This window comes from Peromyscus leucopus, chromosome 5, assembly GCF_004664715.2.
Source record: "Peromyscus leucopus breed LL Stock chromosome 5, UCI_PerLeu_2.1, whole genome shotgun sequence".
In the NCBI taxonomy this organism is placed as follows: Eukaryota; Metazoa; Chordata; class Mammalia; order Rodentia; family Cricetidae; genus Peromyscus; species Peromyscus leucopus.
In genome coordinates, this window is record NC_051067.1 from 39,667,836 (window position 1) to 39,683,518 (window position 15,683).

Below are 15,683 nucleotides of genomic sequence, written 5' to 3' on the forward strand. Positions count from 1 at the left end.
GTACATTATATATTCACAAACATTTAAAAGCTTTCTTTTGCTAGGAGTATTTTAATTTTGCTAAGAGTATTTTAATTTTCTACTTATGTGTGTCCTTCTTATCACAAATTTCTACAGTGAACATTTTTCATAGAATTTTTAGCCAGAGGCTTCTCGGTGGATCCTCAAGTTTTAAAAATACAGTCATTAATCTGCTCGCATCACCCACGTTCATTGTCTTGTTTGTCAAAGAAACAGCATCCAGCACTCATGAGTGGCACAAAAGACGTCAGGTCTCCTCCTCCTGTGGAGAGAGAAAAGAGAAAGGTTGATCACTCCAGCTATTCTGAGAAGCCTGCTGTTGGACTGAAGTGAAAATGACAATGGGGATTGCCATAGATGGGTTTTTCTGAGCCTGGCAGTGTTCTGCGAAGCCTATGAACACCATCCAACACATCTAGTCATCACAAGCACATTATGCCATAGCTACAGCCGCTCTCCTCCTGGTTGTAGAAGATGGGGTTCAGCCACAGACACACTGATTTCCCCCGGTGCTGTTAGATGCCGGGCCTGTGCAGTAAACCTCCCCACTGAACTACCTGAACCTGGTTTCCATAAAGGATTCCTGGGATCATGGAGTTAGTGTTCTGGGAGTTCCACTTGGCCGAGGCCTTAAAGAGCAGGAATCACTCGGGTGGAAAAAGAGGTGAGGGTTGTCCCTAAGGGAAATGGTGGCGCTGCCCAGGCGCAGGGATGGTACAGTGTGGGAGAACTGGCTTGAACAGGAGCCTGAGGAGCCTGCCTGTGCAGGACTGAACTGGTCCCTGCACGAGGAGAGCAGGAAAACATCATGTTTGCTATTCCTACGAGGCAGGCACCGAGTTTCCAGAAACCTTCACTCTCTCAAATGCTCATCCCTCCGGCAGCTGCAGAAGTCACGTCCTTTACAATAAATGACACTATCTAATGGAAAAGTGCCCTGCAAAATGCTAAGTCTATGTGAGGGGTATTAGAAAATGTATTTTCCTCTTGACAAGTCAACAAAGGTATAAATTAAACGATGTTTTTGTCCATGTCCAAGTCCAGTGCGGGGAATGTATGCAGAGTTCGCACAGTAGATAATTCTCTCTAATAGCTGTGGGCTGACATATGAGTCTGGCGGGGAGTGTGCCGAAGTTAAGCTCATCGAAGGACTTGTAATTGTGTCTCTCACTTGACCATGTAACACCCAAGCCATCACTTCATTGTAGAAAGACTTCATTTCATGATGTGTTTTGCAGGCATTAACCAAACAAACAAACGAACAAAAAAGTGGTCAAAGCTGTTCTTGGGTGGTGTCTAACGAGCCCCTGTCAGGAAGAGCCTGGTGTCACTAGAGGGGAGCAGAGTGGGGAGGGAATTCTCTCTCTTTAGCGACAGACTGCCTCAAAGGAATAAGCAGAGAGTTCTAGAGGAGGACACCCAAGCCTTTCCACTCTCAGCATGCGTGCCCAGGCATGCACCTCTGTGCACACACATGGGCACACACACAACATGACCGGCCAACGCACACATACAAAATAAATAAATATTAACAACAAGAAAGGATCCAATAAGGACTGTGCTGGAAAGAACCCCAGCTCTCCGTTCAAGTGTTCACACTCATCTTTATACCTCCTTCTTTAAATCACACCAGGGCAGTCAGGGCAGTCCAAACCATAGCAGGGATGAAAAGACGTGCACTCAGAAGAGTACAAAGACAGAATGAGTCAGTCTGTACTTGTCTTCTTTACTGGCTTAATCCCTCAAGTATTCCTCCAGCTGACATTGTATTGTCTGAGGATTAATTTAGTAAAACTCTTAGAACAGCGCCTGGCACACAGTAAGCACTATGCTACATTTTACTACCAATTATAGCAAACATTTGCATCAGCGCTCCTGGTTTTTATGTTTTCGGCCGTGCATAACCCTCCTTCTCTGCTATACCCATTCAGGTTGCCCAGAATCTAGGCCGTTCTGGCATTCTGTGCAGTTGGAATTAGATTAACCATCCTCTGTGCTTTGTCTTCCGAGCTGAGGTAGAAGTCCCACGAGGGACTTTGTCCTTTGCACACAAGACAGTCTCTGGAGAGAGCTCCTTAGCAGTGATCCAGCAGGGCAGGGCTAGAAGGGGAACAGCCTCCATCCTTAAGTCACTATAAGACTGTGGCTACACCTAAGCCACAGCAGAGGCTGTTAATTGAGAAGCCATTGTGGGGTCCTTTTTAATAACAGACAGGTGAATGCAGGAGGCACAGAAGGCGTTGGAGGAACCAGACTTGTAAAGCACTCGGGCCTATTTTCTCCAAAGGAAGAAAATGACTGACGCTTGGTCACCCGGAAGGCTGGTGTGGATGTTGTCTGGCAACCTAGAGATCTTTTTGCTATTCTATGGAGCCAGCCTTCCTGAATCCCCCGATATCCTGAGCATTGTTTAAGCCCTTTTCCTGAGCTTTGTGACTCAGTAAATAGAACCCATCCTTCTGAAGGTGGTCCCATGTACTTTGCATCCTCCATCAACAGAATCTATCTGTATGCTTACTACAAATCCTCCTTAGGCCCTTGCCCTGAGCATTTTTCCTCAGTTAACAGAACTCCTTCCTATTGTAAAGGTCTCCAGTGCTTTGTTACTTTGCTAGGGGTTTTCTATGTAGCTATGCCTAGAGCTTTGATGTAATAATTGTCATGAGGAAACCTTTTTTCCAAAGTTTTATTGTGCTGAAATGTGTAAGAAAAATAAACCCTGAGGTGAGACCCTGGAAGTTTTTTGTCCCAGCACTGCTAAGGTGGGGCTGACCTGAGTTTCATTCTTCACCTCTAGAGAATTGTGTTCCCGGCAGCCATGATGCTTGCAGGATCCCCATGGAACCTTGTTTATTTTTCAGATGGGCGGGTGACTAGTTTGTATCTCTGTTTCCCCTATTGTAGCTTGGGGGTGAATGAAGGCCAAATAAAGTGGGTAGAATGATGTGTATCACTGCCAGGCCTGATTCTCCTTCACAGAGACCCCAACCACCACCATGTGTCTTTTAGCCTGTGATGTCTGGGACCTAAGGACATTCAAGCTACAAAGTGGACATTCTTCTTGAAGGTCTATGGCACAAACTCTATCTCTTTCTCCTGATGAAACACCTTATAATGGAGTAATAAGCATCTGGTGTTTCCCACTGAGCATCAAGAGCTTGTAGATGTGGCAGCAAACACTCTTTACCTCAGTTTGATCTGATATTTATCTATGGAAACAAATTCAACATTTTCATCCAAAGCAATACAGACTTCCCATTATTCCATCATAGCTAGACCTTAACGCCATGTTCTAGTCAGTGATTACAAATCCTGAACCCCACCAAACTCAAACACCTTTAAGTTTCTACACCTTAGCTGGCTTCGTAAGAGTCCTAGAGAGCTTGCCCTCATGGGCAGCATTCTCACTGGCTTATGATACGCTCCTCTGCCCACAGATCTCATCTCCCAACCTGCCGTTGTTTGCTTCCCCAGGATGTTCAGGGTCCCACAGAGTAGCTCTTTTTCATCCTTATTATGTTCCCTGTCTCACTCTATTGAGTCCTAAAGGAAGGACTTTCAGGTTTTGTTCATTTATATCTGCACACATGTAGAGCAGCATTCAGAGTGTAGAGCGCATCTTTAAAATTTATTGAAAACACTGGATCAGTTATCATGTGTGAGTGTTTACTGGGTAGCCCGCTGGGTTATCTGCCCTGGGAATATTCTGGTAACTAAAGCAGAGGACAGAGTCTACAAATGACAAATCCCAATTGCACAATGTTGTCCAGAACAGTTGGAAAGAGGCGATTGAGATGCCTCCCAGGCAGGAAGCGGCCACACAGATGCCTGCAGAGCAGTGAAGAGTTTGCCACGCAGTAAGAAACAGGAAAATTCAAGAGATCCAGCAGTTGGGGAAGATAAGAAACCAGCAAGGGCTGGGAATGTGCCTGTAACACACAGCATGGCAGAGAGAAGCACAAGAGGTCTAAAGAGCCAGCCCTTCACGCTCCAAGCTAAGTGGCTATGGAAGGTCCTAAAGGAAAACCAGGGGTTCTTCTCCTGCACTCCAGATCACCCACAACGCCAGCTCACACATCAGAGCCCATTGCCTCTTCCCTGATTAAATTTTCTCTTTATGTTTACAACTGACTGGGCTGAAGGAGCAACCTCTGATTCTCAGAACCCTTAGCACTACCTTTAAAACCTATTTAAAAAAGTGCATTTTTCACCCACACTTGGAGCTAGCAGTGTTTGGGGGATTTTGTTTGTTTTTCTATTCGATATTTTGGAACATGAATCATCTATGTAGAATTCCTAAGCAATTTTATAATATATATTACATATGTTTAGAATTGTATATTTACTTCAGTGTGTTAAATCCAAATGTGTGGGTAAAGCTACAGTCCAGTGTGCATCACCACAATTGTTTAAGCAAGTCTAACAATGGAATTGGACATTTGCTGAAAATTAAAATGACCAGCTTTGCTACGTTTGGCTAATAACAGCAGAGAAGAGGTGAGCAAAGTTATGCACAAGAAAATAGAGAGAGAGGAGAAAGAAAAAGAAAAGTGAACTATGTACTTGGTCAGTTGTAGGTTTCTCCACCCAGGGTGCATGGGGTGAGGGTTCAGATGAAGGAATTTCTAATGCCATAAATTTGTGATTACCAGTAGGGTCTAAAAAAGTGCTGAATCTAGGGGCTGGAGAGATGGCTCAGTGGTTAAGAGCACTGGTTGTTCTTCCAGAGGACTTGGGTTCAATTCCCAGCACCCACATGGCAGCTCACAATAGTATGTAACTCTAATTCCAGGGGATCTGACACCTCCATAACAATGTACATAAAATAAATTTAGATAAATTATTATTTTTTAAAAATATTATTTTTTTTTAAATGCTGAATCTAAACACCTTGGGAGATAACTGTTTTAATCTCCTTAGGAGTGTTCCTAAAGAGATTACATATGGGGACGGTGGGGAGAGAGCAGCTGCATTTTCTCTCAACCTGACATTTTTATCTGAATTCTATAATTTGTAAAGTTTAAAGATCTTTAACCTTGACCTGGTAATATGGCTCAGAGAGTGAAGGAGCTTGCTGCCAAGTCTGAAGACCTGAGTTCAGTCCCCGGGGCTCCACACGGTGGGATGGGAAAGTGGACTCTCTCAAGCTGTCCTGACCGCACTTGCGCAGTGTCAAGCGTGTGCCTCCCCACCCACCACAAGCACACAAAATAGATCAGATACAATTGTTAAAGGAAAAAAACATTTTTTATCTTTCTCTGACAGCTTTCATTTTTACCCATCTTAAATTTAAGTTCGAAGTTCATAATATTAGAACTGGAAAGATGCTTTTTACATCAAAAAAAAAAAAAGAAAAAAAAAAACAGTCTTTGGGAATCTTCTCCATTCTGCCACTTAGTGACAATTTTCCCCATACCTGGAAGGAGATGCTTCGCAATGGTACGTAATTAGCTGTGTTCCTTCTGGAAGGTGGGTGCTGTTACCATTATCCTCAAGGTACCGTGAAGATACCAAGGCACAGAAACAGTGCACTGCCTGAAAGTCTCCCCATGAGCATGTGACCAGCTGCCTGGAATCGAACTTCAACCCCAGAGGCTTCTCCTTTTCAACACAGAAAAATACTTTCCAGCATTTGACTGGAGTGAACCCCTTCTCAGTGTTCTTCATTTGGCGGTTCCTTCGGTCCTCATCCCGTCTTTCTGAGTGGGTAATTACCGTACTGCGCAAGGTCGGTATGGTGACATTTGTCAACACGTCAAGGACATTCAGTTAATTATTAGCACCCATTCCCTTGTGCGCTGTCTACAGGCACAAACCACTACAAATACCCCAGAGCATTTCTAATATTAGTCCTGAAAACTGAACTTTGGTTTTCATATAGCAGACCAAACACATTATTGACTGATTATTTCTTCAGTACTCTCTTCAGAATAATTTTTAAAGAATCAATTACAAGTAGACAGTTCCTGGAAACTCAAATACAAGTAATTATTTTAGTATCCTAACTTTCTTTGCAGTGTGGAGGGAAATTGGTTGTTACCAAGAAACAACTGAGAAAAACCCCAAAGTAAGTTTTTGGTCTAAAACTCATTCTGCCAAAATATTATGAACTTAGAACTTGAATTTAAGATTGGTAAAGAACTGATCTTTGCATTACAATATGAGGATAAATCCCAGCCACACAAAAAGAAGAGACAGTCTCACTTCAGAGTCTTATATACTAAGCTGAATTACTCTATTTCTTAAAGACTACCAACTTCCTTAAAACATAGAGTAAACACAGTCATTATCTTGTATCCTTGTTTGTTTTCCTCTGTAGCTAGGGAACCTGGTAGACAGTAAAGGCAGCCCTTAGAGGAAGCAAGCAATTGTGTTTCCTTATAGATAAACTAACAAGTCCCAATAATAAACCCTCCTGGCCTTCTAGGCCCATGGTGCGTCTCCAGTATCTTTCACTCCTACAGATTTAAAGTGGCAAAGGCAAGGATGGCTACTGCCACCCTAAACTGAAAGCGTTTTCTAATTTGTTAAGCAACACTCATTATGACCTGTGTTAGCAACAGGAGAGTTACACAGAAGGAACTGTGTGGCCATGTCCCGGGAGCTGCAGTCAGCAATGGCGCTCATGGAACACAGCCCAGGGGATAACAAAGCTACTCTGAGTGCATCCTGGAGAGGCAAAGGCCCGGCAGCACTGTTCCCAGAACGCCCCTTGCTTCTGAGGTGTTTCCTTGTGTTTGCTGATGCCCAGTTCCCGCTGTATCAATCGTGGTGTGGTGACTATGTGAAAGGCTCCCACCATATCTAATTTAGGGTGATTGTTTCCTGGGAGAATCCCACTCCTCACAGGGCAACTTACGTGTAGATCATAATGAAGATGGTTTTTATGAGAGCAATATTGATTAGTTAGATCCATGAATTAACTGGACTTTCTGAGTTAGCCTAAAAGATGCAGGTGGTTAAGACAGTCAAAAAGATGAGGAAAATGGTTTAGGTCACTCTGCCAATGGTTCCACTAAGATAAAATTAATAAATAAATAAATAAAATAAAATAAAATAAAACGAGAGAGAGAAACAGGCCAGGAGTTACTTTCCCCTTTGTTAGATGTGAGATTTGCAGAAGACAGTAAGAACAAGGAAGTTTCATACATCATCAATTCTGCCTGTGGGAACACAGGATGACAGTGGAAGACAATAATTATGTCCCCACACCCAGGCTTGGGCCTGGGTTCCCTGATCACGTAATGTACAGAATTAATCACAGGCCCCGGAATGCACCTTGAAAAACAAAGTTGTGAAAGGAAATGAAGTGACCCTGTTGTGTGTACGGAAAACCAGATGCTTAGCTGACCGTTCATTTCAAGTTCCTCTAGAGGAGAAATCAGAGATCTGCTACGCTGGAATGGCAGACAGCTGCCAGCCAGTGCAAAGGGAACTGCTGAAAGGTACTCGGCTTGCTCAAACTTCGTTAATCAATAATAAAACAACTATTGCTTTGGGGTGAAGATGTTATGGTGGGAAAATTAATACAAAGAAAAATGTTTAACTCCTTGTGGGCTTCTAAGGAAAACATGTAACTTGTAATCTTAATATGATTTCTTCCTATGTAAAGATTTTAATTTGTTTTTGAAAAATATGTAACGTATGGTTGTGAGGTAATCTCTTCTCGCAAAGAAATCTTTGTGTTAGGTGGAATAAAAGAGATAAGAAAAAACAGGAGAAGGAAAGACACTGAAGGAAAAATATCAGGGAAGAAATAAAAAGGATAAGATTGGGAAGGAGACAGAAGGAAAGCTGGGAAGAAGACGGGAGACATCGGGGAGAAGAACAAACAGGGAAAGAAAAAAAAAAAAAAGAATCCAGCAGAGAGGAAAACAAAATGGAGACTTAAACTTTGGCCCTCTGAAAAAAGTCTCCTGTGTGCGTCTGTGTGTCTGTCCCAGTAGCTCCCTAGTCCACATCTCTCCAATTTCTCGGACCTGCCCAGAGCCTGCTGAGGGATAGACCCCTGGGCAGCAACACACATTCAGTGTCTTATATTTTGTAACCTCTAAGTTAGAAATTATATGGTATCCAATGATGAAGCACTAATTCATCCCACTTAATATTCATCTAGGTTCGTAAAGTAATTATCTGTGTGTGAAGTCAGTCTTTAAGCTGACAAGTTGAATCCTTATCACTTGTTACGTAAAACTTCACTCCATTTAAAAAATTACTTTATGATTTTATTTAGTTCAATACCCAAGTTAAAATTTTTGTATTAAAAAGTGATTTTATTTAGCTAAATAGACCTAGTAGAAAAATTGGTAAATTTAAGGTAGTCTTTTTTTCTTATAAAATAAACCCTAGACTTCTGTAAACTAGATTATTATGGTAACACTTTTACATTATGATAAACACAATTAAACTAGAAGTCAAACTATAAATAAACAACAAAAAATGTGCAAATGCAGTTATGAACATGAGGCCACACCTTAATTCAAAGCCTAAGAATGTGGAATAATTTACAATAATTAAGAGTTTTTAATTAAAGTTGATGTACTGCTTTAAAACCTGTTTATATTTAAATTACAATATAATTTACTCATTTCCTACTGAGATAGACAATGTGCTCAAAGTTACTCATATTCCTAAAACAGGATGATTCACAGCAACTGTGCAAATTAGAGGAGATAAGTGGAATAAAAGGCTGACAGTGAACACAGATGTAGGTATCTACTGAAGTATTCTGATTAAAGAAACAAAGGTCAGAGGTCCTGGGGGGAGCAGGAACAGGAGTAATTCAGGATAGGAGTACCCCTCTGGTCCTCTTCCAAATTTGGTAGACATTCTACTGTTATATCCCTTATAATAAATCACGAAGGCTTAAGTAATAGTTTTATACGTAGTAGAAGCAACCTTCTGTCTCAGCACCCATGTTTATGTTGTTTCTCACTTTCCTCCGGAACCAACAATAAAAACCTTCAGCCAATAACCCTGCCTGCCTGTGACAATCAGGCATGGAATTACCAAAGCATGGATTTCAGAGATTTTGAGACAACATGCTGTTTCACTGATTTCTTCTGGTCAGGAACTGTCTTGTTTGGGTCATTAAAATCAAGTTCCTGGAGGCAGCTATTTTATATTTATATTCTTGCACACAGGCATGCTATTTTTGAGCAAACTAACAACCACCTGAACTCATACAAACACTACACATCATACCACATGCATGCACATGGGCACACAAAGTTTTGAAGGAGATAAAAAGGGCAACTGACACAAAGAAACAGAATGAATCTCACCGAAGGAGAGAAAACCATCCACTCTGAACAGTTGTCAAACGCAGAGTATCAAACTCCTCCAACCCTGGAGCCTGTTTATACATTTTTGAGCCTGATTTGTGGTCCTTTGGCACCAAATCATCCAAATGAGAACCAGAAAAGGCAGGAGAGCTGTGCAAGAACAAAGCTGTAGCATGGAGGAGACGGAAGCGCCAGAAGGCTGCCAGGTGGCCTATAATGTAGACATGAACATATCTAGCACAGCTTCTAGAAATAAATGGTGTAGGAGGTGATTAGCATGGTGTTGACTTGTATCGCGGAAGAGTAAGCTACGGATTTCTTCGAAAAGGCAAGACAGCTTATAAAAGAAATGGGTCTCGAGGAAGTGCACTGAGCTTTGTACATCCAATATTTAGGGCCAGAATTCTTCAGTGGGCAGTTAGGGTGGACGAAATGACATTAGACCTTCATCCGGACAAACAGAGGGACAGAAAAGCCCTCTAAGGACTCTGAATTCAGTTTCTTTTCCTTTTATTATGAATTAAGTCAGCATTCACAGCAATGGCTTTCATTTTGGCGTTTCTTGCTCAAGTCCTATGCTTCCTTCCAGTTCACCCGCACCTCACTGGCTGCCTCGATTCTTCCCCTCACCCCTTTCTACGCTTGTCACTGCGACTATGAGAGTAAACATAGCTTGGACAAAGTGCTCTAACGCGACAAATGTCTACATCTGCATTTGAACAACTGTGTTTCCTTTCTCACCAGAATCTCAGACTGGCGATTGTCAGCGTTGGAGAGGTTTGCTCGGTAATGCCAGACCACATTTTATTATACCCTATGAAGCTTTCAAAAACTGGTAAGATCTCAGGGGTCTTAGGTTAAGCAAAACTCTAGTATGATGTACGTTTTTAAACCTACAATTGTGAAAAGGCTGTACTTTGTGACAGACTCCTCCTGTTTAGATCTTTCAAAATGAAAGCAAAGATCTAAACTTGAAAGTGCTTCTTCCCCATATAAACCCTCGGGAACAAGTGTTTCAAAGGACAAACGTCCTCCAGGGGTCGCAGGGCAACACCAGGTCTATTTACTGTCTTCCTAAAATGTCAACCTTCCCTTATAACTTCGCTCCTTCTGGTGGAGTGACTCAGCTTCACCGGAAGTGACGTTTACCACAAGGCTCGGAAAGCGAAAATTTCCCTAGGAAACATTTCTTTCAAAACAACCAACCGAGCAATTGTAGCTTGAAAGTAACTAGAGCTTCTGGCTAAACCTTAAAAATTAAGCTGAATGCAGTGTTTGGCCACAACTCTCTTTTTGAGGAGGTGGGTGGCTCTGAAAAGAGCCTTTGGAAATCGCGATAGAGGCTTACTTGGCACGGCCACTTCACTTGGAGCTGGTGTACTTGGTGACGGCCTTGGTGCCCTCGGACACGGCGTGCTTGGCCAGCTCCCCGGGCAGCAGCAGGCGCACGGCCGTCTGGATCTCCCGGGACGTGATGGTCGAGCGCTTGTTGTAGTGCGCCAGGCGCGACGCCTCGCCCGCGATGCGCTCGAAGATGTCGTTGACGAACGAGTTCATGATGCCCATGGCCTTGGACGAGATGCCCGTGTCGGGGTGCACCTGCTTCAGCACCTTGTACACGTACACCGAGTAGCTCTCCTTGCGGCTGCGCTTGCGCTTCTTGCCGTCCTTCTTCTGGGCCTTGGTCACCGCCTTCTTGGAGCCCTTCTTCGGGGCGGGAGCGGACTTCGCGGGCTCAGGCATCTTCAGATCTCTAAACACCGGAAGCTCAGTGTGGGTTGGAAGGAGACTTCTCCTACTTATAGGGCGTTTATGCTAATGAAGGATGTCCAATGAGTCTTAGCTAATTGGAAGAAGAAATATCGGTGGCTTCGTGGGTGGGGATATGCAAATGAGGTCCTGAGACTCAGATTTCCTATTGGCTATATCGCTGAGCCCTCTTGTAACCAATCATGTAGTTGCTTTTACTATCCAGGAACCGATTATAAAAGCAGCCTGCTTTACCAGGTTTGGTACTTTAGGTTGTCTTGCTGTTGTTTCAATAATGTCTGGACGAGGTAAGCAGGGTGGCAAGGCTCGCGCCAAGGCCAAGACCCGCTCGTCCCGGGCCGGCCTGCAGTTCCCCGTGGGCCGCGTGCACCGGCTGCTCCGCAAGGGCAACTACTCGGAGCGGGTGGGCGCCGGCGCCCCGGTCTACCTGGCGGCCGTGCTGGAGTACCTGACGGCCGAGATCCTGGAGCTGGCTGGCAACGCGGCCCGCGACAACAAGAAGACGCGCATCATCCCGCGCCACCTGCAGCTGGCCATCCGCAACGACGAGGAGCTCAACAAGCTGCTGGGCCGCGTCACCATCGCGCAGGGCGGCGTCCTGCCCAACATCCAGGCGGTGCTGCTGCCCAAGAAGACCGAGAGCCACCACAAGGCCAAGGGAAAGTAATTTGACAACCAACCGTCAAAACTTTAGGAAACTTCAAACCCAAAGGCTCTTTTCAGAGCCCCCACAGTTTCAAAGAAAGAGTTGGACAAAGTACAATGATGGAAGTCTTTACCCCAACCCGGCGAGCTTTAGTTACTCATAATTGGCTTGAGATTTTGTGGTGTACAGTTTATTGGCCAAGGTCAGTAGGAGCCCCTAGAATGTAACTGGACAAATAAGGAATCTGAAAGCCAAACGTCTTGCCATAACTTTAGAGTTCTGGCCAGTGTAAGTGGAGTGGTAGCCTAAGTGTAAAAGTCTGAAGGGTATCTATTTTAACTATTAAAAACACCTCCCAAGGCAATCAAGGGACTGCAATGAAAAATAATGAATTTAAATATATCTCTCAGTTTACGGAAAGCAAATGAGAGTTTGGGCCTCCGGCCTTCCAGAAACAAAGGAAATGGAACCTTAGGGAAACCCCCAACTCCATTTTTCTGGGCTCTTGGCATCACCAACTTTTTCCTCAGGATAGCATGACTTGAACGGTAAATGAGGGTCAGGGAAGCCCAGTGGACAAGGGCGTCCTGTGCCTTCATTGGACAGACTGACCAAGCACTGGAGCCACATAGTAAAAAGCTCGTGACATTCCACTGAAGCGTTGAGGATGAGACCATTAAGTTCCTACAATTCGGATCCACATACGTACTACTAGAAGTGTTGTGGATTTGTTTTGGTTTGGGTTTTTTCCTTTTTTCGAGTCGGTTTTTCTGTGTACCCCTGTCTGGAATTCACTTTGTAAACCAGGAAGAGATCTGCCGGCCTCTGCCTTCCCAGTGCTGGGATTAAAGGTGCGGCCCCCACACCCAGTTTCGTGTTGTGTTTCTTAATCCAAACAGAAGTTGGTCCTTCCAGGCTTGTGACACTGACTGATGTCTGAGGACCCAGGCAGCCTCTTACTGGTTCCCTAGCAGGCATTCTAAAAGGAAAATAATTAAGACAGAAGAAAAACAACCATCTTGAATGCCATAAGATTATTCTGTCTGAGGCCATACTACCCTAACTGTGGAAGCTAAGTAGGGTCTTGCCTGGTCAGTACTTGGATGGGAGACTACCTGGAGATACCAGTGCTCTAGGCTTTATTTTAGAAAAAGAAAAGAAAAGAAAAAAGAAAAATAATTTTCTGAGATGTTTGGTTTAAAGTAAAACCGATCTCATGCAACCCAAGCTGTCTGAGTGCTTGCTACAAAATTAACACTGGTCTTGAGTTTACTGCTACCATTTCTCAAATGTTAGGAATATAGGTGTTTTTGTTTGATTATGCAGGATCTTGTGTGCCCAAGGCTAGCCTCAAACTTGCTGGGTAGCTGAGAATGACCTTGAACTTCTGATCCTCTTGCTGTAAGGGCAGTTGTGAATCAGTCACATGCCTTCTGCCAAGGTGGTAAGAGAGTTCTTACAGCAACTGTGCTTGGGAAAGTCTGGTCTCGCTGTGCATAGCATCCTGTGAGGTGAAGAACCCAGTTCAGCATTCCTTCAACCTGGATCCTTAGATCTCACTTCACATGAGCCTTGGAATCATTCTCATTTTCTTGCCAAATTCCCTTTGAACCCTAATGTCCCAGGGCTGAGACCTTCAGTATGTGTTTAAGCTCTCTCTGCCTCAATATTTCTGTATCATTGCTCACTTTGCTATGAAAAAAACCCAAACTCTGTAGGGTGTGCCCTGAGATTAAAACAGCAAGGTTGATCCAGATGGCTGGTTAAGCACCACTGGATCCAGTCACGTGTGCGCTCTACCCATATTAATCCCTGTAAGCCAACAATCAAAAAGAGGTTCTATTGCTGTTATAGATGCTTTAATGAAGAACAGAGGAATAGAGTTGAAAGAAGTAAAATAAGTCCCCAGGCTTAGAAAGCCAGCACTCCAAATGCTTAGTTATTCTATAACCATCCTTGCCTAAGAGTTTATTATGAGAAAAATTGAAATAGTACAAAATAATGACTAGAGTTTGTTATATAGAGGATTATATAACAAAAAAAGTTACTTACTGGCATTCTAAACTGTGAAGAACCTGAAGAAAAAAGAAGTTTCCCGGAATCTGCAAAAAGGGGACAGGGGTTAACGTCTGACAGTGTGTTAGCATGCTGAACCTTCAGTGGGGCCAGTCCAGCTTTTTTTTATTCGGGGTAGAAAAAGCAAAACCAAGACTTGATATACATTGTGGGAGGATGGTTTTCAGGAGCTATAGGAACTGTTTCCATGTGATGAGTTAGGAGAGAAGATAGAGAAGATCTGAGATTTGAGTTCTTTGTTCCAGGTTCCCAAAACAAGGTTTGCATTTGAACCTTTGGTAGTGAATGGATACATCATGAACATTATTAACCTTTTTGTTTCTGTCTTCAGTAAGACCATGAGGTCAAGGCCTCAACTTGTTAAATTGTAAATATTCAGCTTGGGAATACAAATAGACACTTGATAAAAAATAAAAATAAATAAAAATAAAAAAAGGGCACTGAGTGACTATTAAATTGAATGCATCAGACTAAGCGAGCCAGAAAGCGTTTTGAGCTAGAGGGTCAGTTTACTACCAGGGAAGACAATGAGAACACACCAAACTAAAACTTCTAACAGCACCATCTTTTCCAGTAGATCATGCTTTCTAATGGTCTGATGGTGCTGGGAGAAATACAAGAGTACCAGTTGTACATCACTGACTGTGGAGGAGCAGCTAAGAACTGGCTACCGAGCACAGAGCATCCCATACAGCTCTGTCCCAGCTCATCTCTAACAGGGTTCTTTGACTTCTGCTTTGCATTGTCACTATTTATATCTCAGAATCCTGCTTACTGCAGGACAGAATTCTCTAGGGCACTAAAAACCTGGCAACTTCAGCTGGCTTTCAGGTCTTGAGCAGATCTATACCAATTTTGTCTCATGGGTCCTGGTCTTTATACTGGAGCACACTGATAAAAGCTATTCTCCCTGGCTTCCTAGTCAGGGAAGATACTCAGGCACCAGAGACAACATTTATCTTAGGGTTCTACTGAGACATAAGACTGAGAGGGAGTCATCATTTGGTTTTTTACATATCCAGAACAAAGGTAAAGCAAAAATAAAAACAAACTTCAATACAGTATTACCTTTACATTTGCTCTATCCCTTTATATTTCCAAATAATTCGTGGACGATAAATAATATTCTGTCCCTTGCTCCCTGCCATTGCCACTCATTCTTGTGGGTTTTTTTTCCCCCTTGTACCCATTTGAAGTACTGTAGATTAAAATTATAAATATGCCAGGTGGTGGTGGCACATGCCTTTAATCCTAGCGCTCAGGAGGCAGAGGCTGGCAGATCTCTGTGAGTTTGAGGCCAGCCTGGACAGGCTCCAAAGCTACACAGAGAAACTCTGTCTCGAAAAACCAAATATATGTGTGTGTGTGTGTGTGTGTGTGTGTGTGTGTGTGTGTGTGTATGTGTGTGTGTGTATTTTAAGTATGCATAGGTGATTTCCCTAGAAGCTTATCATCTGTTGACCCTAAATTGTAGTTATTCATCTTTATGTTTATTCCTTTTAAATATTAAATATAACACATATGTATGAAAAGATTATCAGGAAGTTAGTTGTGTGTTGTCCACTCACACTGGAGCTGATGAGAGTTCATGTGCAGCAAAAGACTCTCACCTTTTTTTTGTCCCTGCTTTGCATCATAGCAGGAAAAGTTCCTATCAGGATGGCACCTGCTAAAGACATTCATCACCTGTATTGACACTTGGGAACTATTATTAACAAATCAATCTGTTTTTAAATAACAAGTACATAGAACTATTGTGCCATTCAGAGGAATTAGAATATGTCATGAATACTTCAGAATAAGCTGAGTTGTCAAACAGTAAAATCAGATTTTCCTTGTTCCCTGTTACATGTGAGGACTTTAATAGTAGTGTGGCAATGGTGAGG

At 43.1% G+C, this 15,683-nt stretch overlaps 2 protein-coding genes across 2 annotated transcripts in view; one reads left to right on the forward strand and one right to left on the reverse strand.

Moving 5' to 3' along the window:
- The window catches only part of LOC114700585 (histone H2B type 1-C/E/F/G/I), an 11,127-nt gene extending 29 nt beyond the window's left edge, over positions 1-11,098 (reverse strand). The window contains exons 1-2 of the mRNA XM_028880258.2: positions 10,654-11,098; positions 1-283 (exon numbers count right to left, since the gene is read on the reverse strand). The exon at positions 1-283 is cut by the window's left edge and continues 29 nt beyond it. Coding sequence (XP_028736091.1) covers positions 10,668-11,048 — 381 coding nt within the window. The 5' untranslated portion in view covers positions 11,049-11,098 and the 3' untranslated portion in view covers positions 1-283; positions 10,654-10,667. The remainder of the gene's footprint in view (positions 284-10,653) is intronic.
- A 220-nt stretch (positions 11,099-11,318) lies between these two features.
- Positions 11,319-11,805, forward strand: LOC114700556 (histone H2A type 1-B). The gene has a single exon (XM_028880231.2). The coding sequence runs from the start codon at positions 11,350-11,352 to the stop codon at positions 11,740-11,742; it is 393 nt and encodes a 130-aa protein (XP_028736064.1). The 5' UTR covers positions 11,319-11,349; the 3' UTR covers positions 11,743-11,805.
- The last annotated feature ends 3,878 nt before the right edge of the window (positions 11,806-15,683 follow it).